Source organism: Sclerotinia sclerotiorum, genomic scaffold, assembly GCF_000146945.2.
Source record: "Sclerotinia sclerotiorum 1980 UF-70 scaffold_12 genomic scaffold, whole genome shotgun sequence".
Taxonomy (NCBI): domain Eukaryota; kingdom Fungi; phylum Ascomycota; class Leotiomycetes; order Helotiales; family Sclerotiniaceae; genus Sclerotinia; species Sclerotinia sclerotiorum.
The window spans coordinates 933,246-960,016 of record NW_001820824.1 but is presented as its reverse complement, the minus strand read 5'-3'; the positions used below and the strand labels follow the sequence as shown (position 1 = coordinate 960,016).

The window sequence follows — 26,771 nt, the reverse complement described above, 5'->3', positions numbered from 1 at the left end:
GCGTGATAAATCTTCCTAAAACCAGTATTCGAACAGAGGAAGACATTTTGATAAGGAAATCTCTTCATGTCTATAAGAATTAGCTTCTCGTCGTACAAATGGACTTGTCGTGTTTCACTCTTCAGGCAAGAGAACATTATCACGTTGCACCCGAAGTAGCTCCATTGCAATATTGTTAAACACCCTATTAGCCAAAGGAAGACTTTGAGATCAAAGACGGCTTGAGGAAAAAAAAGTGTTGATGTAATTATCTTCAGACTGCACCGCGGGATAGAAGAGCCAAGATCGAGCTGGGATTGGGGAACTCCGGTCGGAATCACATCACGTGATTAACTTTCAACTCTTATCTCTGTCCTGATTCCAACTTCCTCCCGCACGCGCTCTTTGAATTTCCTGTTTGGGCAGGCATTGATTCATTTGGTGGGCTGCCAAATGCAAAATCATAATGGAAGGATTTCATATTTGAACCCCCCAGGAAGCTTCTCTCATCATAAAGATGCACCAAACACAAAGAGTGGCGATGGTATCTGACTGCAGGCAAGCAGCAACCAATTATTGGTCTGATGAAGAACTGAGGGATAAAGTTGGGCAGGTATGTCTTGAACTGTTTGAATCATTTTTGTATTTCATAGTGATCCATGGTATCTTCGCTGCATCTCTCGAGTCTCCAATCTTCCCTATGTCATGCATGGGATTCGCAGACGGGCGGGGGGATGGCATAACCTCGAAATGCGATGGCGCAATCGATTTATCACACTGACTTTAAGGACAATGCAGCCTTTTATTGTTGGATTCCATGGCCATGTTACCAACGAAGATATCAAGACTCTCATCACAGTTCACAGAGTTGGAACCATCATACTTTTTCAGAGAAATATCGCAGACGCAGCCCAACTTTTCCAATTAGCTGCTTCATTACAAGAAATTGCAGAAGATTCTGGACATGCTCAGAGTCTCTTCATTGCAACTGACCAAGAAAATGGACTTGTGACTCGTGTCAATCCACCTATTGCAACAGAACTTCCTGGTTCGATGGCTCTGGGAGCGGCCAATGATCCGTCAAATGCTTTCAGTGTTGCTGTATGCACAGCCAAAATATTGAAAGCATATGGCATCAACATGAATTATGCCCCAGTTGCAGACGTAAACTCAGAACCAAAGAATTTCGTCATTGGAGTAAGATCATTTTCAGATGATCCGGGGACAGTGGGAAGATTTGTATCATCTCAAGTGGAAGGTTTACAGCAAAATGGCATCCTGTCCTGCGTCAAACATTTCCCTGGCCATGGTGATACGGCCGTTGACTCCCATCATGGTCTTCCGGTTATTACTAAATCCAAAGAGGAATTAGAAGCCTGTGAGTTGGTACCATTCTGGCGCGCCGTGAAAGCTGGTGTTGATGCTATTATGACTGCTCATATATCTCTACCTCAGTTAAACAGCAACTCTAACGTAGCTACCAATCAATTACCAGCTAGCTTGAGCCCCGATGCAATAAGAATCTTGCGCCAGGAGATGAACTATGACGGTTTGATAGTAAGTGATTGTTTAGAAATGGACGGAGTTAGAGCGACTTATGGGACAGAGAAAGGAGCAGTCATGGCATTAAAGGTAATTACCACGGATACTCTTACAAAAGTCAATGCTGAAACCTTGTGCATATAGGCAGGAACTGACTGTGTCATGGTGTCACACAATGAAAGCTCAAGTCGGTGCCATTGAAGCTGTTATTGCTGCAGTGAAATCTGGTGAGATTTCTCAGGAGATGATTGAGTCTTCAGTAAACCGAGTTATACGACTAAAGACTAAATATTTATCCACGAATGTTTCAACGGCTGATTCTAACTCAAATGTTCAAATGCTTAACGAAGAATCGTCAAAAGTTGCATCGGAAGTTTACGCCAAGAGTACAACTGTTGTCCGAACTGAGCCGGGATATCTTTCAATCCCAAGAAATTCCGTTAAGGTTTTATTGTTGTTCGCATCAGAGGCACATCTAGGGGGTGGTGCTGTTGTCAGTGGTGAGGATAGAGCAGCCCGATCCCTACTGCTCACGTATATTGAGACTCTAAAGCCTTACTGTGAATCTATCATTGACATACAGTTCAACGAGGGATATTTATTGGATCCAGGTCACAAGGACATGATTCATTTTGAGGAGGCTGATATGATAATTCTTGCGACCAGAAATGCAACCTTCAGTCCCTATCAAAAGGCTATGGGACAATTTCTAGGCAAGTGTCTTATTTCGAACAAGAAGTTCATCACAATCGTAACTTGTGATCCGTACGATTTCCTTGAAGATAGGGATTTTATAAAAAATTACATCGCAATAGATGAGCCTACTGTATCAGCTTTTAGAGCAGTGGTGGAGGTAATATTTGGCGTTCGACCGGCTCGAGGACTACTTCCCGTATCTTTACCAAGCGCTCGGCATACTACTCATCCGTTTGAGGAGACCGTGGATGATCGAGTGAGGCGCTGGCTGATATGAGCAGCGATAGAATCAATGCATCGAGGCCTTGGCTTAGCAGGTCAGAATCTCGAATCTATGATTTCTATCATCAACTTCGGGTCGACAGGTGAGCTAGGCCTTGATTTGCTCTTCCTCTGCAATTGTTTGAGAGCTTTTTGCATTGTTACTCCTCATGCCATCAGGACCTAAAACGGGGCTGTGTATTAGAGAAATCAATCAAGTCTACTCTGTTTGCTAAGGTGCTGGAGTATAGGAAGAAACGGGGGCTTGGAAGGATTGTGCATTGATTGGGTTGGGATTCGTGGCCTCCATGAGACATCAGGCCTTGAGTCTGAAGAAAGTATGGGTTACATGGATAGCGCCAACATTTCGCAGAATACAACGCGGAAGGGCATTCTCCGAGCTTGACTAGGAATTCTGCACTATGGCAAATGACTGAGGAGTAAGAGATTGAGTGCAGTGACGATCTCAAGATGTCCCCACAATTCAGTAAAGTGCAGCTTGATCTTGAGGTACACAACAGATAACGGAAGAACTTTCTACCTCAGCCTAAGTGGAATGAACTGACTACGTATGGGGCTTATTGGAAAAATATGGCAGAGGCCTTTAGTGGTCAATTTTCTGTAATGTAATGTTTCTACTCGTCGTCGCAATGATTTCTGACATAAAAGTAGCATCTTGTGTTGCCTTGAGATGGCTATGGAACGAACACACCCTTGAATATTTTCTTTTTTGCTAGACCCACTTTGCCGAATCTTCCGTTCATTCACTTCAGTCCATTGGACGACTGTTGATGCTACCTGTATTTTTAATGCCCCTGATGCAAAGACCGCACTTTCCGGAGGAGTTAGCTCTTCAATCTTGAAGAATAATTTATCCTTCTCCAATGAAGCTTTACTCTGTACATACTTGGCGATCTGATGACCACGTTCTGTTACATTGTAAAAACTGGGGAATCCCTGCCCTCAAATAGATTGCTCATTGGAAGAAAAGTTACATGGGGAGGTGTAGATATTTATCGGTCGGTACAAGTGAACACCGGACCTGCAAATACAAACCCCTGTGCTTTGTTAGAAAGTCTTTCAATCTATACAAATTGGGTAGTAGACGCAATGTTTTTCCTGTAACCTCCGTTTTCGATGGCTGTCTAAGATCATGAACCTCTTTCAAAATAAGGGGAAGATTAGATGAATCTTTCGGAAGGATTATTTCATGTTGTTTCAAACAAATACACAGTAAAGTGTAATAGCACGAAAAAGCGAACTTTGATGCCAAAACAAAACTTTAATTTCTCGGCTAAATAGTTCAGTGACGACTACTGGCCACTAGCATGTTCACACAAAGGGGGGAACGCGGAGAAATTTCTGTGTATCGCTATTTTGTGTAGGATGTTCCTGAGATGAGGTATTGCGTGTTTTTAATTAAAGTTCTTGGCAGCCCCCGTCGGTAGTGAGTGGCTAAGAAGTTTGCTATGACATGTTCTGACATGTGTGGGGCCCCGGAATGAAAAATAAAGCTTATTTTTCAAACTTCTCCACCAGGTCAGCACGAGCTTCTATGTATCTCATCGTGGCTTTTCAACGTTGTCTCGTTTTTACGGTCCGCTTGTCCGATCGTGTTGCTGGTATTAGGTTCAAGATACCGTTAATCCAGCGGATTTTCGAGCCGGTCGTCTACGGGGTGAGAGGGTTGATAGGTACTTTGAGAAAGTGGACCATGTAGGAGGGACACTTTGCGCAGTATGGAGGGAACGCGAAAGAAGTATAAAGTGAAGGCCGTCTCTTCCTTCAAGTTCTCTTCAGTTCAACTACAATTTGCTTGAATACAAGAACTGAGCAAGGCTTCAATATGACGTCCAAAATCGCCCTCGCGTCACTTTTCGCGGCCGCTTATGGCCAACAGATCGGTACCTACACCACAGAGACTCATCCTTCTCTTACTTGGCAATCTTGTACCGCTAAAGGTTCATGTACTACACAAAGCGGAAGTATCGTTCTCGATGGAAACTGGAGATGGACTCATAGTACGACCTCTTCGACAAACTGCTACACAGGAAACACTTGGGATGCAACACTGTGCCCAGATGATGCCACCTGTGCACAGAACTGTGCACTTGATGGTGCAGACTATTCTGGAACCTACGGTATCACAACCAGCGGTGATTCTTTGAGACTCAATTTCGTCACTCAAACAGCGAACAAGAATGTCGGATCTCGTGTTTACCTCTTGGCCGACAACACTCACTACAAGACATTCAATCTTTTGAACCAAGAGTTCACATTCGATGTTGATGTCTCCAATCTTCCTTGCGGATTAAACGGTGCTGTTTACTTCGCTAACCTCCCAGCTGATGGCGGCATTTCCTCCACCAACAAGGCCGGTGCCCAGTACGGTACAGGATATTGTGATTCACAATGTCCTCGTGATGGAAAATTCATCAATGGAAAGGTAAGTTCAGGTACACATTCCAAACGAGTTGATGGTAATCTAACGAATCGCCTAGGCAAACGTTGATGGTTGGGTACCCTCATCCAACAACCCCAACACTGGTGTTGGTAACTACGGCTCATGCTGTGCTGAGATGGATATCTGGGAAGCAAACTCAATCTCCACTGCTGTTACTCCTCACTCTTGTGATACCGTGACACAAACTGTCTGCACCGGAGACAACTGTGGTGGCACCTACTCGACCACAAGATATGCTGGTACTTGTGATCCAGATGGATGTGATTTCAACCCCTACCGCCAGGGTAACGAGAGCTTCTACGGTCCAGGAAAGACCGTTGACACCAACTCCGTTTTCACCATTGTTACTCAGGTGAGCTTTTTTCTAGGAATAGTTAATTTACTATCTTCATTTCAATTTCACTTTACAAGGTTTTAAACTAACATAATAACCAGTTCCTCACCACCGATGGCACTTCCTCCGGTACCCTCAACGAAATCAAACGTTTCTACGTCCAAAACGGCAAAGTCATCCCCAACTCGGAATCAACCATCTCCGGCGTCACCGGAAACTCCATCACGACCCCCTTCTGCACCGCCCAAAAGACTGCCTTTGGCGACCCAACCTCCTTCTCCGACCACGGCGGATTGGCCTCCATGTCCGCTGCTTTCGAAGCCGGTATGGTGCTCGTCTTGTCGCTCTGGGATGATTACTATGCCAATATGCTCTGGCTAGACTCTACCTATCCTACTACCAAGACTGGTGCTGGTGGCCCCAGAGGTACTTGCTCTACTAGTAGTGGTGTTCCTGCTTCCGTGGAGGCGAGCTCCCCAAATGCTTATGTCGTTTATAGCAATATTAAGGTGGGTGCTATTAACTCTACTTTTGGTTAAGTGTTTTGTTGGAGGGATTCGAAGGTGTGGTGTGTATGGATGGAGAAATCATTGTGGATCGATGGATGGATGGATGGGTTGATAAATTGGTGAATGGATGGATGAATGAACGAAGAAATGAATCAATGCGAACGAAACGCTCTTTATGTTCTGTTCTTGTTTGCTGGTGGAGGATGATGCTAGGAAATTAAGAAAGACCCGTTCGTTTGAGGGGGTTGTACATATAAAGTTTACTTTGTACATACATTATCCGCTAAATTAAAGCTTTACATATATATCTCTCTCTTTCTCTCTTTGTGAGCAATTAGTAGTCACCTTCTAGATTACCCGGAACCCGTAAGTATCCGCGGGTATCCGTCCTGCGGATTACCTATTAGAGCTAGTACCTGCACTGTGGGCCACTCATTGTGCAGCCGTAGCCTAAGATATTGCTTTTGCTTAAAAGTTTTGGAACTTAACCTACCCCTCACAAGCATGTTCAATCTTCAATCTAATTTCTCAATGACTTTACGGTGTATATACTAATCCTGTAGTTTTGATTCTAGTATGGTAGGTATAATAACCAGTATTGAGTTATACACATCTATCTCAATTCCCTAGGCTTAATACCCTGTAATAGATACCTAGGTATGCAACAATAGAATTTTGTATTGGTTGGCTACCTAGCTAGTCTAGTTAATTGGCGAAATGTAGTTAGTTAGGTCACTTCAATTCACTCACACCCTACAACCCACTCAATAACATCAACACGAAAATAACACCCATAAGTAAAAATTCACGTATCTATCCATCTACCTACAATCGCATAATATTCTATCCTATCCTACCCTTTCTTCCCCATCAGAACGAAAACTCAACACAACTTAATCCAATCCAACCCAACCAAAGCAAACCAAAATATTAATATCCCATGTATGTATGTATACCCCTCTCATCAATCTAATCTATAAAAACGCCATATCTATGTAAGACCTTCTGCATCATGAAACATATCTACATCTTCTAGACTACCAACACCATACCATGTACACCTAAGAATGATAAAATATGTTAAAAGTAAAACTCCTTTCCTCAACATCAATCGTTTATCGTGTGTAAAGTTAAGTCTAGGATTAATTAGAACTCGAACTTCGTTGTTCAGTAGCCTCTCTTGGTGTTGGCGGTACTGCAGTGTATTTGGTTGCTCTCGCCATCATTTTTGGAAAGTAGTTCGCGATAAGTTGTTCGCTATTTAATATGTTGTTAGCATTCATTTATTTTGATACATTCCTCTCCTTTCTTCCTCTTCATTTCGCCCCCAGACGAGTACTTCCCAGCAAGAAACTAAGGATAAAAAATAGGGATACTTACGTATAGAAACTATGATCCGAATTATGCGCACTAACTAAATTATGTGCCAACTCATGCGCAAGCACTACCCACCAATAAGCTCCCGCTTCAACCTTTTCCTCTCCACCCTTCGATTCCAGCTTCTTGCGATGTAATTGTTCAAAGAATCTAAAATTACAAAATATACTGCCATTACTATTAAAAGCAATCGTATTCCCATGGTCATCATAAAAGATATGGATAGCTTTTCTGGGCAAGTTATATATATCCGCGGCTTCATGAAGTAAAGTTGCGAAGACGTTGAGGGAAGAGACATTGCCAGCTAAGAAATCCGTTAACTTGGGGCCGTTAGGATTGACCCTGTCGTTGGATGTGAAGACGCGTGTGCCATTGGAAGTATCGGCAAAGTATGTGAGGTTTTGGCCAGAAGCAGAATCACAATATTCGGCTTGTTCCTTGACTCGATTTGCAGAGGGAGGCGAGAATAGATCAGAGGAGTCGTGGGCTCGAGATGCTTGAATGGCATTAAGAAGATTTTGTTTGATGGCTCCGTTAGAGGTGACACTTTCTGTCTGTGGCTTCTGCCCCGCAGTCTCACTATAAGGTGGTGGCGCATCTTCGGATGATGGTGTCCGTGTGGTAGGGGATCTTGGTGATTCATCATCACTGTTATCGAGACCCAATCGACGTGTAAGATTTGCGAACAATCCACGATTTTTCTCTTTCTTGACCTGGGGTGGTGATGGAGAATCAGAACCAAATGCCCCTGGCATTGCAACGTGAGAGTCACGACGGGTTTCCTCCTGAGAAGCTACCGAAGCCACAGCTGTCTGTTGATTACGGTCTTGTTGCCATTGATTTTCTTGCTCTTTGATCTGTTCTTGCTCTATGGCAAGCTGTCGCTTGCGTTCCTCTTCTGCGATTCGTGCTTCAGCTGCCTTGGCTCTAAGAATTCTTTCCACATTATAACCACGAGAACGTAATTGCATCAAGGATAGAGTAAGGAAGGACTCAAATGTCAGGTGAGACTGTTGCTGCGGGCGAGCTAGCAAGTGCTTGCACATAGCCTGACTGATTTGATATGTATCGTATGCATTAGTAACTAAGAGTTTCAACCCTTCATGTCGGCCTTGGACACAAGCAGCAGTTCTCTTCTCTGTATTCGATAAATTATGACCTCTCAAAGACCGCCTGACTTGTATGCCGCTAACAGTTGATACTGTCAAATTCTTCTCCAGCCATCGACTATCCCGCCTCACATTCTCTCGAGGTGATTCATGCAGGAAGAGTTTTGATCTCTCGAGAATATGCTTCCGGAGTTTGGCGGAATCTCCTTGGTACGGAACCGCCTCACCAACGCGGAGATCTTCTTGTACAATTTCACTAAGATTGGCAGAGCCGAGTGCAAGATAGAATTCTTCCAATTTATCCTCCAGAGGTGCACAAATCAGACTCTCTTTGAAGAGACGGTAGCTATTATAATCATCAACAACAACAATCTTATTGGCTTGCTCCAAATGCCATTGTTTGAGCGGGGCATCTTCTAGTTCTTCCACTTCAGATTCCTGCTCATCCAAGAGACTGGTTGACTTTGGTCTTTCCTTCGCAGCCAAGATTTCCTTAGATCCAAGAAGGAATTTAGAAAGCTTCATTTGCCTGAAAAGAGGCTTATCTTTCTTCAACATGGGCAAATCAACTGCAAGAGACCTCAAAAGGTTCAAGTACTTTTCAGGACTCTGCATGATCCCAAGAAGACGAGCAGGTTCTGACAAACTAAAGCAGCAAGTTCCAACTTGGTAGGCTCATTCTTAGACCCACATTTCAAAAGAAAGGCATTGGCCTCGGTTCCAAAATCAACAAAGTCAAAAATGTTGCTATACTCCGAAGAACTTCCCAAGTAACATTGTCGAGGTGTGAGATACTTGATCTTGCTAGAATTCTGCACCATCTCATTGTAAAACCCTTTCGACGTTTCTCCATGATCAGGCACTGGGACAATAGCGGAATCCCCAAGTTTGATGCAACTATGGAGACCAAGTTCACCAAGTCTACTCGAAAAGTAACCAAAAAGGGTGAGGGCCTCACGACGACTTTTTGGTGGATTTTGAATGAGTCGATTGGCGCATTCTGTTATAGAAGGATTGACTACAACACCGAATTTATTGGCATGAATTCGAAGGTCATTTCGTAAGATATAGAAACCAAGAACCGAGCTCTTTTCATTCGTGAAGCACTCTAGAGGTGCAACTCTTAGATTCTTATCACCTTCAATCGGGAGAATTGCTTTGATAGTGGCACTGACATCAAAAGACGCATAACCGTTAGTGTGATGGTTCGCTATGAAGTAAACCATAGCCTTGTCTCGGAGAATAGAATCAGTTGATGACATCAAATCAATAAGTTCAGGGACGGCAGGGAAGGATCTCAACCCCAGCATGGCCAAGAAACGGCCTTCATTTGATCTAGAATTGAAATGTGCTCCTGGCCATTGAATTATTGGTAGTTTCAAGTTTCTGAGATCATCTTTAGGCTCGAACAGTTCACGAACTTTGTACATCCGGGCAGTGCCTTGTGATGATTCTTGGCCTGGCGGTCCTGCCTCAGCGGGGCATATTTGTGATTCTCTCAATCTCTTGAGATCTTCTAGTGGAATATCATCCTTTACCGATGCTAGATACTTGATCAGGTCCATGTGACGACTGCTCTTGGAGACCTCGCCTTCTTTAGCTTGTGTGTTAGGTGCAAGAAGTCGACTGAAAATCGTCTCCAAATCTACTGTCTTTCGTACTCCAATAGCTGCAAGAAACTTTTCTTTGACACCTGGACAGTTTGTGAGAGTAGGTAGATCCTCAAAAAGCTTTACACTTTCGAAGAAAGCTTCACCAGGTTTCCTCATACCGCACTTAGTTGGAATGACGGTCAATGGCGAAAGTAATGATATGACACTCGCTTTCGAGTTGGCACTCATACCTTCCCATGACTTTGAAATAATATGAAGAACCTTAGCCGCGAATTGTGGAGTCGTAGTTATGTTTTGCTCAAGCCCATTTCTATCTTTTGTTTCTATCAAATAACGTAACCACGGCACAATCTCAAGAGGCTCCCATCCGAGGGCCTGGAGCTCGTTTGGTTGACATTCTCGAGTAAATTCGAAAGGAATTGTCGTTGGAGGAACTGGTGCCTCGGGAGGTATCCTGGCAACATTCAAATAATTGGTGATGCTGCCCAGCGCGATGATTCCACCCTGGTTACTATCATCCCCAAGTGTAGCTACTGCAACGTCGAATAAAGAGAGAACAGTCTGGGCATCAATCTCACCAAGCACAGCCTTACGACCTGCCCATTTAAGAAACTGTATCAGTTGCTCATTAGTAAGTGCCTTTGCTTCAAGCTCCTGCTTAACATCACCAATCGTAATCTCGGTGATAAGCTCAAAGTCCTTCAACTTTTGCACGAACTCAGACTTGACGAGTGCATCTGGAACTACGGGGATTCCCTCAACAAAGCCACTCAAATCTTCCGTAGCTAACCGGACCTTTGTCGTGGGGAGAACACTCCTAGTGCTATATACTTCAATGGATGCCTGCTTATACGCTGTCCAGAATGCTTCTTCGATGATCTGTGCAACTTGAGAACTTGGAGTAGAATCCCCGAACGTAAACGTTTTTAGAATATGTGCAGCTTCAGGCATAAACTGTTCAATCTCACGCTTCGTAACTTTATTTCCATTTCCATTGGATTGCGTAGCACGTTTAACCCTGTCGGCAAGATCGGACATTTCATTGGAAAATGCTAACCTTGCCATGATTCCGGCAACTCTGAGCATCTCAAGATTCCATGTTCGTACATACCGTGCATTTAAATCAATAGATTCTCGCTCTACCGTCGGAATAACTGATGGCGCCGACAAATGCATACCCGCTCCGGTGGTTTGATGAGTTGGGAAACCAATAAATACTCGCCCACCAGGTTTCTTTCCCGGAAGAACAGATGCAAAGACATCGAAGTTCTTCGAAACTAGACTATCATTTGCAGATGCTTCCGTTTCATCATATGAAGATGTGAGGATAGCTAATTTGGTTGTCTTGGGAGGTGGTTTCTTGGTTGCTCGTTCCAACTCGGCAGCAAAACTTGGCTGAACGTAAGTCTTGATCATTGCCGTAGTCACACGTAGAAAGACATTAGTAGTTGTCAAAGCTGTTAAATCTTCCAGTAGCACTTCTTGCATGGCCTTTTCCTCTTGCAAGGCTTTTGCTTTTTGTAGAGCCTGGCTATTATTTGAAGAAAATCTGGAGAAGAATGTACGGAGAGAAGGTATATCAGAACTCCCATAACTATTGTCATAAGAGGGCTTTGACGTGGATGGCTTGGCAGGTTTCCAGCCTACAACACTCATGAAAGTTGCATCCATCTGCACGCTTTCTCTCTCAAGGCTTTGGACTTTCATGAGTCCTTCTTTCGATCTTGTTTCAACGTCCCTTGCGATAGGTACATTATAGCTTGGAGCTGATTTCTTCTTCAATGAAATAATCTTGTAATCATCAACATATAATTCAATACTCTGTAAAGCCACAAACGTCAAACTTGTCGCCAAAAATTGTGCTATAGAGAGAAGATTAGGCATTGGCGTCGTATTGTTTCGGTAGTCAAGGACGAAGCTGGTATTTGGATTCGCTTCACTAGGAGGCAATTGTATCTTCTTGGTAAATAAGGAGTTCCCCTTCCAGTAAAAAGCCATAGCCTGATCTCCTGAACTGACAAAAGGATCCTCGCAATCGGCAAAAACACTATAGAAGCCTACACCGAACGCTCCAATCTTCGTTTCATCAGGATTCCCCTCAGCTATTCTCTTCAACCTCGACCAATCATTGACTCCAAATGCTTGCCCATTGTTGGTGACTAACAACCTCTTCAGTGTATGGTTTAGCAGAACATGTTTCAATACTTCTGACTGATTTGTGGTATTCGGTGTCGGGACCTGTATCGAGGGTAAGGTCTCGAATTTGATGGTAACGGTTGTCGCCTGCGCGTCCGCAGCATTTTGAATTAATTCTCGTAAGGTCGTCCATTCTCCAGAGTATCTAGCTAGGACTTTATCTATCAAAGCTCTCGTATTAACCGTAACAGCCTCCTCATCATCCCCATTATTCAGCGCAGCTGCTCGTAGTTTCGTAAAGTCCATGGTCACAGTAACCTCTGTGTCGTTTCGCGGTATGTCGATTTGCCTCTGCTGGGAAGATCTGACGAGGCTCTGGATGTCTCAAGGTATGTCAGACAAACAAGTAACCTGATTGTATTTCGTAGACCATGCTTGGGTTTGGAGGAACAGATGACTTTATATATGAGTATATTGTCTATGATTAGGAGTACCGGTAGTGCCTATGACGCGGAGTATGAAGAGTAATCGAAAGTCGGTGGTTGATCAGGAGCGAGCTTAGGGAAGGCTAGACAGAAGGCTGAGACACACTATGTTACTGTAGCTACTCTAGCAAATTCTAGAACGCGAAAGGTTTAGATCTAGTGGATCAAATGCCGTCTCAAATGGTCGTAAGGAAATGATGTGACCGAAAATAACGCTGAGCAAGCAAAAAAGTCTAAATTGTTAAAAAAAGAATGAATATGATAACTCCAGTAATATTTGAATTTCTACAAAGGTACCTGCAGGGAGATACTAAAGCTGCATATGTAATCATCGGCCGTAACTGGTAAACCCGATCAACCTGATAAATGATATGATTGATGCTCTTGTCAGAAGTATTAAACTCCGAATGTTAAGGAGTAATTTGTTTTATTGTCCAAAATGGTTTATTTTTAAGTTCAATCTTTCTTCTAGGTACTTAATACCGATCTTATACTTTCTGGCAGCACGAGTACCTGCTCAAGTACAATTCAAGAATGAAATCTAACTCCCGACAATATAGATAGGGTAAAAATTCGGTACCCTCAGCTATTCATATCCATCAGAAGTACTGTGAAATATTCGAAACGATTTTATATCATTCATTCCCTCATAGATGGTGTGCACTTCAAAGGCTAATGCAGCCATGGGTATACTTTTATACACGCAACGCCATTCCAATAAACCCCCAATGTACAAGCAATGCAATGAATTAACGCCTCCTCCCCGGCACTCTTTCTTCTCGACCGCGTATCTCAGGTGAGCGACTTCTTCGAGGTAATCGATCTCGTTGGTTATTGCTTCTAAAATCTCCATCATCCCTCCTTGACCGATGTCTTCGATCCAGACTTCTACTGCGATGTCTGCGGTGTCGCACTTCTGGACTTCGATTTCTTTCCCTTCTTCGAGGGCTCTCATCACGTCGGCGCCTATGATGTTCCCGGTCTCCACTTCTTGATCGATGTCGATACTTTCTGTGTCTGCGTTCCCTTTCATGGTCCCTACTTCGGCTTCTGTGTCTTCGCCTATCTTTATCTTTTGATCTCCCTTCCCTATTCCCTCCAGCTTCTCTCAATCCTTCATCATCGCGATTATTCCTCAGTAGTCCACTCCTCTGTTCTAAAGGCTCGGCCTTTACCTGCGGCATCTCTTGTCCATCGGTATTGCCCACAAAATCGCCGAATCCGGTACCCTTTCCCATCCCTTCAACATCATCATTTCCTTCTTCAGATTCCTTAATAACTCTTTTTAATTCCCCAACTTCCACATTATTCACTCCTGTAGCTTCGCCTCGTTGCGCAACCGGTAATCCTAAAGCTCTTGCTATCGCATCTTCCTCGGCCTCTTTTATTTTTCGAATCTCTTCCTTCCTTTCCCGTGCCTGTTTCTCCTCTGCGGTTTCGCCACCAGTCGTATCGTCGTCTCCTTTTGCATACCAATTTAAATCTCTTCCTTTTTGCCAACGACCGACGGGGGCCATGAGGGAGTGGCCCAGATAGTTTTCTCGATGCTGTGTAAATGCTATGTTAATGAAATGACGTCAATTGAATTGCTGAGTGACTGCTTAAGATCTTACCTGAGAACTTTGAACCTCCTCCCAACTGAAGTTCACCCCTCCACGAGAACCAGATTTGCGTATAGTAGATAAGAGATCCATGGTGAATGGCTTGTTTGGGACTCTTTTGCAGTTTGCGGTGGAGTACGACTACTGTACCGACATCTTTCAGTAGGCTGGAGGTTATCTAAGCCTCTCTCTCGCTTCGTAGCGTAGTTCACCAGTGGGTGCACGGACTCACGGTCCAGCCTGCGAATATAGCACAAATCACACCAAAAATTAGCTATTTGAAAATCGAATTAAAATTTAAATTCTCAATATTTTTGATTGAAAGTTGAAAATAAAAATGATCAAGCATCAAACTATAATATAAAAAAAAATTGTTTAAAAAGCAAATAATTTTGAAGGTGAAAAATACAATCTTACCTTTTCTCACCAAAATATTTGGTGGGGAAAGATAAATTAGCTTTTAAAACCTTCAATTTTGATAATAATAATATGATTTTTCAGATATAAGATATTTTCATGCTTTTCATTTCATTTTTAAAATTTGAAATGTTTTCTTCAAATATTCAAATTTTAGTCCAGTTTTGAAGATGTTGATTTTTGGTGTGATTTTGTGGTTTATTTACCGTGAATCCGTGCACCCACTGGTGGTTCTACGTGTGTGACCTCAACGGTTCCCGTCATATGATTGGACATGATGACTTATCAAATAGATACAAGACCAGCCTCAGCCTTATTCGTCGCAAAGTAAACATGTTGTCTGTTATGGCAAAGTCTTCTGATGTGGATATGTGATATAAAACCTTGCACTGAGTACACCAACAGTAACAGTTGGAGTTGGAATATGGGACATTCTACTGAAAGCGAGCTGTAATATCAGCCCAATAGGCGCCGAAACTCTCATCTGAAGCTCTGGGAACGGCCATATTTGCACTGCCCGGCACTCTATATGATCATAATCCCTGGACATCTTACAATATCTACTCCGTACACCAGCACTTGCGACTATAAAATGTTTCATTCCGAGCATTCACTGTGCGCAGATCGTGAGGCTTTATTTTGTACCTAATTATACGAGTCGTTGGAGTCATCAGGGAATCGCCAAATTGTCTCTTATTATACAATGACTACTAGTGTTGTGAAGTGTTTGAGAGTTGTTTAGTATCTCGAACTCCCCCCCCTCTCCCATTGTCTTCAAACATACAACCTTCTACGTCATACACCGACAACACTTACACTACCATGCGCCATTTTAAACATATTACAGCAAAACTTAAAACTCGTTCCCACAAACAAAATATGTCAAGCCCCACGAGTCCTAAGCTCATTCCAGATGGACTTCGAGAAGCAGAAACCGCTGTCTATCAAAAGATTATAGATACTGTCACTGCCCTACGCAAACAGAACTATGTCTTTCCACACGTCGTTGCCATCACAGATCTTGGCAAGGACTATGATGATCTTGCTGCCATGATAGTTTTGAAGGAACTTCATCGTTTGGGTGCTATCAAGCTAGAAGGTTTTGTAGCTAACCTACTTCCGGCGCGTAAAAGAGCACACCTCGGACGGAGAGCTCTGGATCTTCTAGGACTTCCGGATATACCTGTTGGTGAAGGGACCATAGGCACTGAGATGAATGCACAGCCCCAGCTTTATGAGTTTCCTCGCAATGTTATGGGGCAGGAGCCTTATCCTAGTCAACGCAAAGGATTGGAATTCTTGAATGAGCTTAAGGCTAAAGCTGAGAAGGGACGCTATAAGCTTACATTCTGTCTTATATCTTCTCTACAAGATATCGATGAGTTTGAAGAATTCTTACGGCCAAAACCTTCATCACAGCCAAAACCTTCATCACAGCCAAAACCTTCATCACAGCCAAAACCTTCATCACAGCCAAAACCTTCATCACAGCCAAAACCTTCATCACAGCCAAAACCTTCACCAAAGCCACATCCCCTTGAGCAAATTACAGCTAAGGTAGTCCTCCAAGGCGCTTACAAGCTCGAAAATTGCCCTGATCGTGGTCCAAAAGGGGTTCAACTAAAGGCTGAGGTGATAGCCGCCAACAATGGTTTTAACTGGCAAGCTGCGCAACATTTTCACTCATTCCTAGACGAACAAAAAGTCCCTTCAGTCGTCTATACTAAAACCGCAGCCTATGATTCATATCTAAGGTCGTCCATATTTAAAGATATGGCGGAAACCGGACAAGCTTTGGGAATTGCTCTGCAGGAAATTGAAGGACCTCAAAACACAAAGTTCTATGAAGGATCTTGTAAGATGGTGGGAGGCAAACCTGCTCCCTTCATGCCAGGTCGAGATCAGCAATGGTTCTTATCACGAAGAACCCACTATTTCGACACCAAGGACCGTGAATTAGATCCAGAAAAACTTCCTAAAGGTGCAGAAATCTTGGAATACTGCAAAGTCATCGTCTATGACGCTTTAGCTGCAGTAGGCACGTTGCCTGAGCCTATCTTGGATGCATTAGAAGTCCTCGAAGCTCCCAAGTACGAAACACAATCGGTCCATAACGAACTTCATCGAGTCGTGGGAATTATGCCAAAGCGAAACTGGGAATCGGCTACGCAGGATGAACTTGACAAAGCCAAATCACTCAAGGATGAGGAGAATCCGTTTAAATCTCCCGCGAGCACCACGGAAAATATGAAGACGGTGCTTGAAGCGCTTCTGATGGGTGCTATGTTGGATTGTAAATCTAGGGGAATTGGACACCAGGCTGGGGATCAATCTGGCGTTAAGGAGACAAAATAATGACGGTTATGAATGGATGGTTCTATGCTTGATGCTTGGAATACTGAATATGTATTATTCGGTACACGGACAAAGCATGGAGTTTGAGATCTCGGAGTTGGGGTTTTTGAGTTACGGGCTTGATATCCAAATTTCGGAGATTGAGTTAGGGAGGAATATCTGATTTCTTTGGTTATGATAGAGTTGAACATTCAAGTGTTCTAGTCCGTTGAGTTTACTCCGTACATCGCCTGACTTTTAAATGTTTAATTCATTTTTAAACATTTTACTTACTTACATATGTTCTTCTTGTACAGTGAGGAGTGACTCGTAATAACCCTGATGTCCTCGAATATCTGGGTATTCAGTGAAGAAGCAAGGTAGTCTGTGTAGATAGTATCTCTGGAAGGGACAACTGGAATTTAACAAACTAGAGAATGAATATTCATTCCATGGTAAATCTCCCATCAAAGTATGAATCCCATATTCGAATATAGAATTCATACAAGTGCTTACTCTACTTAATCCTCATCATTTACCTCCCCTAAAAAAAGAAAATACAAACGCAAAACCCTTCAAAATAAAAATTAAACTCGAGTATACTCGTATAAAAAGTAAGACCTTATATTCACCACAACCAAAATAAATTCCACATGCCAATAACACCATCACAATATCCTTATTCCGCTACAGTGAATACTAGACAATCTACCTCGTATGATCCGATCCTGATGACTCTAATATACTAGGTATCATACGATTTTCTCTGTTGAATTTAGGTTATCAAGATTTAGGGGAGGAAGTGTAAGGTGAATATTTATACTTATATTTTATATTTGAGTTTTTTCTTATATTTCTATACCTATTTTTTTTTCTCTTTTTTTTTTTAGATTTCGAATTCATATTTTACACCATAGAGTAGGTAACCTTGATTAATACTCATTTTGATGTTGTCCCCTCATATCAAATACTCGAGTATTGCATCACTGCAACCATCAAATCAATCCAGACCAAATCCCATCCAAATCCCATCCAAATCCCAGACAAAGAACCTTAAGCTTTTCCTCAAAAAGCTTCATAATTCCCCCTAACTTAACCTCTTTCCCCTCAATCACAAAACCAATCCACTCTCACTACCACAACCATCATCCACAAACAAACAAAGAGACCCAAATCTCATACCATACCAAATCCACAAATCAGGACTAGACAAAGAAAATTAGCTCGATACCAACAGAGCAAGGAGAAAAGAGGAAAGAGAAGAATATATACTCAAAGGACGTTTTCGTACGGTTTTCGCGGAGAGGTTTATGATAGATACGAGGAATGAATGAAGAAAAAAGGGAAATGTGAAGCCTGAAATGAATTTTGTGGTTCAATCAATTTGAGAATTAATCTTTGGTTTGGATATTGTTGGATATTTTGAAGATTAATTTATTTGGAAGCTGGAAATGAAAATCGGGAATTGGAAATCTGAAATCTGAAATCGAGCATCGAGAATAGATACCAGATTCAATCCGTCGAGCTCGATAACTCAAAGAGAGGTACACAATATCTCAATAACATAAAGTCAGCAGTCGAACTAGCAAACCAGCAGACCGTCAAACTCATCACATCTATTCATTCAGTCACTACTCCACCCTCAAACAACCTATTTCTCTTTCAAAAATGCCTACCAAACTCCCATCTACATCCACCTCAACATCCAAATCAACATCATCCACCACCCCAAACCCCACCCAAATAATCAACCGTCCACGCCCACAAACCTGGATATTCATCCCTGCACCCTGCCCCTCCTCTTCACCCTCTCTCTCCTCCTCAATCACCTCTCTCAAACCCCCATCTCAACCAAGCTCCGATACATTTCCTCCCTATCCACCTCCACCTACTCGTCCACCACCTGTTATACCCTTCGAATCATCTAGCCAAACCCATCGATATCCAACTTTCCTGAGTACGAGGAGCTCGTATGAAAAGCGGGAATGTGAGCTCGAGGGGTGTGATACTGAGAGTGGGACGAAGAAGTCGGAATGTGAGCTCGAGGGGTGTGATACTGAGAGTGGGACGAAGAAGTCGGAATGGGAGGGAGATGGAAGGGAAAGATACGAGGAGGAGGAAAATAGGGAAAAACATGACGATGATGATGATGATAAAGAAGAAGAAATCCCACCATTTACTCAAGCACTTTTTTTCGATTCTCTACAATCGGATTTTAATGCTCCTCGATCAAACTCTTCATCTCTAAATTCCTCTTCATCATCGAAGTCGAATTCATCAACTCCTCAACCTAAATTATTCCACCCAATTTCTCATTATCGACTCTCTCAATCCTCCAAATCCTCTAAGCCCTCTACTTCTCCTTCCCCATGTCTTTCTCTTTTCCCCTCTCCTCCTCGTCCTCCCCCCACCTCACCCTCACCTTCCCTCACAAAAACCCGTCCACCAATACCCAACCCTATCCCCATCCCATTTATCCAGAACTTCTCCTCCCCAAACTCCCACACCGGAATCACCTCTCACTCAACCACTCACCTCCCCTCAAATTCTCATCAACATCCCGACGAAGATCTCAATGAATGGGTATTAATCCCACCGGACATCTCTTCACATTCACATTCTTCTTCCCCATTATCATCTTCCTCCTCATCTCCATCTCGATCTCCATCTCAACTACACCACCCCCCTCCTATCGCTTCCGAACAGTCAATATCAAAGGAAGAAGTTACTCCTCAACAAGAAGTCACTTCTGACCGAGAATGAGAAGGACAAGAACAAGAAAAAGAAAAACAAGAACCAAAAACCTTAGAAATCATCGATACCACACAGGAAAAAGAAAGGGATAAGGAAGAGCAGAAACAGAAAGAGCAAAAATTAAGTACACTAGGCTATCTATTCAATTTCCTGTATGTGATTTAACTTTTCCTTTTCCTCTTCGCAAAAAACCCAAAAACCCTCAAAAAAGAAATCCACTAACCCCTCTCCCCCACTCCCCACAGAATCTCAACAAAAGGATACGAGTACGAGTCTGAATATAAACATGAATATCATTAGCCAGCCTACCTCATACCACACGCCCGAAAATAACAATAACAATAACCATAACCCTCAATCTCAACCCCCAATCCAAACGCACAGGATATAGCGAAGTAAACAAACAAACGAAAGAGATATTGATAAAAATGAAAACAAGAAGGATGTTGAAAAGGATATGTATGTATCGATGTTAGTTTTTAATACTACACCTACACAATATCCTCTTTATTTATTCATATGGGTCAATCAATCAATCAATCAATCGATCAACTATGATAGAAAATATAACATAAGTTATAAATAATACCGCCTAATGTTAATATATGTACCTCCCATTCTCAACCCTCAATCCCCAATCCTCCATCCTCCTACCAAAAAGTCACAAACCAAATGAATCCATATACGTACTTCTTTCTTCCTAATGACCCAAACACCTATCCCATACTCCCATAATCCCATATTTCAATAATCCCATAAATCCATATTTTCATACCAAATCCCACCCACATAACCATAACCATAAACCTAACCATTATTTCTGTACCTTCGCCAACCCCTCCCCTTCCCTCCTAACCAACTTCCTCGGTAAAACCACCACCTTCCTACTTAACAAATCCCTCAATTCCTTACTAATAACCTTTGGTTTTTCCGACACCTCCAATTCTCCATTCGGTTTCTTTCCCTTATCTCTCCTCGCACCTTCAATTTGTCCACTTCCTGTATCCGCACCACTAGTTGCACCGGAAGAATTAGAGGGCTCCGAGACTTGAGATGTACTTTGTGTACCACGGTGTCTAATTGATGGTTTTGGAAAACTCGACTTCCTATCAATGGCCTCGACTGTTCTTTGAAAGCGACGAAATAATGCCTCGGCGCGAACAAGCGTAGATTCCAAATCTATTTGATTTGATAGTTCATTGACTATGGTTTATTAGTTACTCTCATCTCCAAAATCCATATAGAAAATATGAAGAAAGCATACCATATTTTAATACTTCATCAAAATGTTGCAAATGCGTCATAATAACATCCCTATGTTTCTCTAAAATTGCCAAAGCAATAAATAGATGAAACCCTGAGCTCAAATAATCCGTCCATAAAACCTCCCAAAGATGTAAAACATCTAACCATGCAAATTCACGTTTATACCAAACGAGTAACATGCGGAAGAAGAAAAAGAAATTGGTACTATCTGCACTTCGAAGATGAAGATAAAGTTTAGGATCCATAAGTTGAACAAGGTGATCGAGTGTAAGAAGTTGAGAACGCATGCCAGATTGATCGCGAAGAAAGTTACGTTCCATGCGTTCCATGAAGTGTTGGAAGCCCCAGAAAGCGATAGCATCGTCTTGCATGACGGCATATATTGGAGCGAGAAGATCTGACATGCCTTGTACATATCCGAGATCACGATTATATTCGTTATAAGTGAGAAGCATATCTTTCATCTGTTCCAGGTGAACATTTGTACCCACATCAGCAAATGGTGAGTTTGGATCTGGATGTGGTGTATCTTCTCCTGCATATATTGGAATATTACGATCCGTCCTGTGAACGTCTTTCTCTATCGCACGAACCCCAAGAAATGGGATATGTCAGCCTATTGATATCTTGAAGATAACAGAATACTGGAATTTATTACCTATTCGATTCTTTTGTTCTCGCCACCATTCTCCTTCTTCCCCTTCCCCTCCAAGATCAATCAAACGATCCCACCACGCACCCTTTAATTTGACATATTCATCCCGTAAGGCTGCTATCACGGCTTTTCTTTCGTCTGCTGAAGAATCCCACTCGTAAACGCCAAGTAAGAATAACCAAGCCTCCTTTCTAACTCCATCATCTGGATCTAGTCCGCCGTGAAATATCCTTTCTTTGACCTCATCGACTGTGACTGATAATCTGCCGGACCTCTGATCAAAAAACTTGTTCCATTCCCTCAATGTGACTGTTTTTCTCTGTTCTTTCATAGTTAAAGAACCCATCTCAGTTTCCAACAACTCAAAATCGCCGACATCTGTTTCCTCCATCTCTAAAACATCCCTGGCCGTCCATATCCTTTGATTTCTATCCCTCTCACTCTGTTCTGCAATACCCATAGCCCATCGCGCCAAGTATATCCTCGCACTATCAAACTCCTCTTGTATGGTTTGAACTTCCGGATTCTTCATGAATCTCCTAACCTGTGGAGGGATTTTCGGGTTTTCGACAATCGAATCGGCCGTCCTCCTCGTAAATGTTGTAACCTTGCTAAACTTCTCCATGAGATTCCACCCCGCTTCCTTGACAAACTTTGTAACTGGATCCATCCCCGCATCTCTCTGCGCACTTCTATATGTACTCGAGCTTGCACCAGCAGCACCACCAACTCGAGCGCCACTGCTCGTCGGGCTCCTCACCGGCGCAGATGTAACTGGTTTGTCTCCAAACGCTTCTTTATCTTCAGCCGACGGTTCCACCAAGTAAATATTCGGTTCAGCACCACTTCTCTCAATTTCCACATATCGTCTCAGCCATCTCAATACTTCATCGCCACCCCAAAACATCTCCCCATTTGCCCCAAATGGATCAAACGATTCCCGCGTCCTCTTCTTCTTCTGTAAAATAGTAGACTGGCATTCCGAATCGTGAAAAAATAGCGCAGGAAAAGAATCTCCCGCTCGAGAATTTATAACCACACTTCCGAACCACCATCCTAAACTCGGTGGACGTACGAGAAGACTGTAGATCTGCGAGACGGGTATCGCAAAGGCATAATGTCCGATGGAGCCGGAATGGGTAGTGGTGGTCGGAGGAGGCGGTACGAGATATGATTGTCTTGGTGGAGAATCACCTTCTGAAAGATCTACTTTCACATATGTATTCAGGGCATCCCCGAGAGATGATTCGGGAAGCCATGCGAGAAGTAAGGAAGCGGCCGTTCTCGATTTTGCATCTTTAGAAGAAGACGAAGTAGGACGGGAATCTGGAGGTGGCTTTTGTTGTAATAAAGCTATGTATCCTGGTATATTATCTTTTGCAGATGGTGTAGGATGGATATAAACCTATAGTTGTGGTCGTCAGCAACCAGCTTGAACGACCCCGCACTTGGTCGAAACATTAAGTTGTTGGGAATAGTTGCCTTGCTCTTGGAGAACAATAATTTGACTCCTCTACCTGATTCTAGATGTGTGACTGTATTATATTCACCCTCCTCGTCGTCGCTCAAAGCATAGAAGCTATTCGATGGTGATACGGGTCTTGCGGGACCAGAAGACGACGTCATTGCCACGATAATGGGATTTTATAAAGTATCGCTGCAGTCTGGACCACAGATATGTTTTGGATGATCTCAAATATCATAAAGTATCAAATGGTGGTGATTGTATTTAAAGCATTATTTCTCAACTTTGTACTGTCCTGATTGCGGCTTTGATATGGTGGTATGACGCGGTTATCTCTTTCTGATTCATGGTTAATGTTCTTGTTGCGCGGCAGGCGACTTTCACCGTGAAACCAACTCGTGATTTAGGCAACATTCACATGAAAATCGATGTTCTTAATATTTTTTTTTTTGATCCGATACACACGATATATCTGTTTTTGTATGATATAATACAAGACAAGGATTATTGTATGAATATCAGGAAACTTTATGAATACCGCTCCGGAAGCAGTATCCGTTCGCGCCCGGAACTCCCGGTGAGCTCTCGACATTCCAGTCTGCTCGCAGAGAGGAATTGCATTAAAACTACCTAGTAGGTATCAAATTCTTGCTGCTAATTACGCTAAGTATACTCATAAACCCAGTCAGCAATGACATCCGGAACCGATCGACTTAGACGAGTATATATATATCCATTAAAACTTGGATAACTATTAATCTATGCTCGCCGGAGGTCTCTCGCCACATCGAGATCCCAATACAAAGTTAGAACGTTAAATCAATCTTTCATATAGCATACCTTTGTACGCAAAAACAAATTAATTGAACCTGATTATTATATGAGTAAGATTGAAAGTAAAAATTACAAAACTCCGCACACCATGTTCATTCTCATTCCTCTCTCATTCCTCCCGCAACCCTCATTCCACACCCATCCTCCTCCTTCCCCCCTCCCTCTATCCAATCCATAACCATCACCTCTCCCCTCCAACCTCCCAAGCTAAATACTCTCCCCCATCACCCCACCCTTCACACCCTCTGGATCCAAATCCACAACCGGCTTCAAAGATTTCAAATGAATCGGTTTAGTCAAGAACAAATCCACACCACTCATCGCCGCATCCCTCCTATGTTCTTCCGTTCCAAAACATGTTAATGCTACGATTCTCACTCTACTTAATCCATGCGTGCTTTCGTATTCGCGGATATGACGTGTCGAGGTTAGACCGTCCATTATGGGCATAGAGATGTCTGTATGTTAGGGTTGGAAGTTAGTCATATGTTTTATGAGAGAATAGGATCTGAGGTGGATGAATTATATTATTGGAGGAGAGGATGAGGGAAAGACTCACCCATAATTATGATTTTGAAAATCTCCGGTGCTTTTTTATATTTTTCAAATGCCTGCAGACCATTTGATGCGGTGTCATATTCCTCCTTTAATTTCTTCATGCTATGGACAAGCACCTGGCAGGTCATTAGAATATTTCTATATACTAGATAGGATCAGACTTACTTTTAAGTTGATTACGTTGTCCTCGACAAGAAGAATCACTGTACGCGCAGACTTCTTCGTGGTGGGTGTGATTGAAGGTTCTGATTCAACGATTTGCAGGACTGCAGGTTTCTCGGGCACAATAGGCTTTTCGCAAATTGTAGCATCTTGGGTGATTGGAGCCTTCTCAACGATTGTAGCTTTTTCAATGGCTATAGGCTTCTCAACAACGGCAAGCTTCTCCAAAGCTGGGGAGGCTTCCAGTAGAATATTCTCGTCAGATACTATGGGCTTCTGAAGAACAGACAATGACTTCTCTAAATCCGTAACCCTATCTGAATTTGCGGTTGTTTTAGAAAAACCAGTCTTGTCGAGTACCACGGGCTCTCCATTCGACTTCTCTAAATTATCCAGCCTATGCACCTCGCTTTCGTTCCTCAATCGTGGTGGCAATGCTGCCGGAAAAGGAAACGAATGATAAGTCACGATAGACTCTTCACTTGTTCTCATATCCACCGCCGAGTCTGTAGATTCACTCGAATGTTTACGTGAATCGAATTTAGGTCTCGCCGACTCGGTAGATTCGCTTGAGTTCTGACGTGAATCTAAGCTTGGTCTTCCCTCATCATTAACACTTTTTCGGCATGCTTCAATATTCTTAGAATCCGGATATCCATTCGCAGGTGGCGTGAGCAATAGAGGTGAGCCTGTGCTGGATGGTACTCTGGATGACATGCTGGATCGCTCAATGATGTTTGGTAAAAAGCCTACAGAGTGTAGATAGTCGATGCATTGCCCTAATATTCTTGCTAGTTTGAAAGGGCCGGCACTATGAAGGGATTAGACATCATTCTTCAAGTAACATTCATGGCATGATAGAGAGGGATCTATGTCTGGCCACTAGACTTTTAAATTGAAATCATCTTGCCAGGGCTGATATTCCACTTACGGTTGTGTCAAATAGAAAACACCCTCTTCTTTATTTGATATTCCCATATTATCCTCGAACACAATCAAAGGCTTGTGTCTGGTGCGGTCCGCGTATTGAAGTTGTGATTTCAAACAAACAAAAATAACACCATCAGTACAAAAGCCAGAGCAAGCTTTCCGTATAACCATTCCAAACCAATCACCAGCATAGTTTATCAATGCAGATTTGATCGCAGTCATCCTCCTTTCCTTTGCAGACGGAGCATCTGTGGGAATCTCGCAAGGGTCGGGATAGTTGTCAAGCCCCAGAAGACACATCGAAAGGCCGCGACAGCGTTCTCTTGTCTCCCGAATCAATTTATTACTTTCAGTCTCTTCGTCTTCATCAGATGGTATTGAATGCTCAACAGGAATTTCCACTTGAACGGCTGTACCCGTACCAACTGTGCTTAATATATCAATTGTCCCGTCGAGTTCCTGGACTAATTTACCAACAATACTGAGACCTAGTCCTGTACCAATACTCATAGGATCTTCTTGTACAAAAGGAGTCCATAGTTCGTATTTCAAATAATCATTCGATATTCCTTTCCCAGAATCTATGATAGATAATTTCACCACTGGGCCATCAATAGACTGGTGCGCTGTTAAGCGAACATGGACGTATCCAAACTCAGTGTACTTCAATGCATTTTGGAAAAGGTTAATGAAAATCCTTCTCCAGCTACTTATTTGAGAATTGAATGCCCATGAGGTTTGCCAATCGATTTCCAAAATGATCACAACACTATCTGACAGACCATTCTCATTGAAATTCATATCTAGGCCATTAGTATCAATAGAAAGTGGACCCTCGAAGGTTAATTGTCGAAAGCTTTGTGCGGCGGAAACCCCCTCAACGACAGTCTCAATGAGGTTGCTAAGGTCAAAATTCGTATTTGGGCCGTTGGATTGCACAGGAAGATCTTTCATGTCCTTGGTTTCCCCTTTATTTGCAATTTTCGCATAATCTAGGCTGTACTTGAGTCAGATATATTCTACTTCATGTATTAATCCTCTTCTTACATGTGATCCATGGTATCTAGCAAAACCTCACCACATATCGTTATAGAACGAATCATATCGTCTTGCTCATCTCCAGTCGATGTATCCCGAAGGGCTTCTGCACTGGCTAAGACCCCATGGAGTGGAGAACGCAATTCGTGAGATACCCCCGAGATGAAATCTGATTTGGCGAAAATCTGCTAGCTCGGAATCTAGACGAGACTTTTCACCCTACTGCAGTTCCCGAAAGCTGTAAAATATGTA

At 42.8% G+C, this 26,771-nt stretch overlaps 6 protein-coding genes across 6 annotated transcripts in view; 4 read left to right on the top strand and 2 right to left on the bottom strand.

Annotated features, from left to right (window-relative positions):
- Positions 1–496: 496 nt before the first annotated feature.
- Positions 497–2,531, top strand: SS1G_09021 (hypothetical protein; the record flags this gene model as incomplete). Its single annotated transcript, XM_001590207.1, has 4 exons — positions 497–592; positions 778–1,611; positions 1,670–2,374; positions 2,505–2,531. 4 exons carry the CDS (start codon positions 497–499, stop codon positions 2,529–2,531), a joined length of 1,662 nt encoding a protein of 553 aa, XP_001590257.1.
- A 1,793-nt stretch (positions 2,532–4,324) lies between these two features.
- Positions 4,325–5,815, top strand: SS1G_09020 (hypothetical protein; the record flags this gene model as incomplete). Its single annotated transcript, XM_001590206.1, has 3 exons — positions 4,325–4,924; positions 4,980–5,294; positions 5,378–5,815. The coding sequence occupies 3 exons, from the start codon at positions 4,325–4,327 to the stop codon at positions 5,813–5,815; spliced, it is 1,353 nt and encodes a 450-aa protein (XP_001590256.1).
- Positions 5,816–6,927: 1,112 nt separating this feature from the next.
- On the bottom strand, positions 6,928–14,022 carry SS1G_09019 (hypothetical protein; the record flags this gene model as incomplete). The annotated part of the gene is made up of 7 exons (XM_001590205.1): positions 6,928–7,042; positions 7,166–8,840; positions 8,963–10,417; positions 10,463–12,395; positions 12,720–12,738; positions 13,207–13,471; positions 13,548–14,022. 7 exons carry the CDS (start codon positions 14,020–14,022, stop codon positions 6,928–6,930), a joined length of 5,937 nt encoding a protein of 1,978 aa, XP_001590255.1.
- Positions 14,023–15,402: 1,380 nt separating this feature from the next.
- On the top strand, positions 15,403–16,878 carry SS1G_09018 (predicted protein; the record flags this gene model as incomplete). The annotated part of the gene is made up of 1 exon (XM_001590204.1): positions 15,403–16,878. The coding sequence occupies one exon, from the start codon at positions 15,403–15,405 to the stop codon at positions 16,876–16,878; it is 1,476 nt and encodes a 491-aa protein (XP_001590254.1).
- A 1,647-nt stretch (positions 16,879–18,525) lies between these two features.
- On the top strand, positions 18,526–19,620 carry SS1G_09017 (predicted protein; the record flags this gene model as incomplete). Its single annotated transcript, XM_001590203.1, has 1 exon — positions 18,526–19,620. The coding sequence occupies one exon, from the start codon at positions 18,526–18,528 to the stop codon at positions 19,618–19,620; it is 1,095 nt and encodes a 364-aa protein (XP_001590253.1).
- An 805-nt stretch (positions 19,621–20,425) lies between these two features.
- SS1G_09016 (hypothetical protein) overlaps positions 20,426–26,771 on the bottom strand; it is a gene marked incomplete at both ends in the record, with an annotated part of 7,898 nt that continues 1,552 nt past the window's right edge. Inside the window, 9 exons of the mRNA XM_001590202.1 lie at positions 20,426–20,814; positions 20,876–21,334; positions 21,617–22,937; positions 23,536–23,627; positions 24,047–24,289; positions 24,391–24,505; positions 24,555–25,362; positions 25,483–26,478; positions 26,529–26,625. Of these exons, the coding sequence (XP_001590252.1) occupies positions 20,426–20,814; positions 20,876–21,334; positions 21,617–22,937; positions 23,536–23,627; positions 24,047–24,289; positions 24,391–24,505; positions 24,555–25,362; positions 25,483–26,478; positions 26,529–26,625 (4,520 nt within the window). The remainder of the gene's footprint in view (positions 20,815–20,875; positions 21,335–21,616; positions 22,938–23,535; positions 23,628–24,046; positions 24,290–24,390; positions 24,506–24,554; positions 25,363–25,482; positions 26,479–26,528; positions 26,626–26,771) is intronic.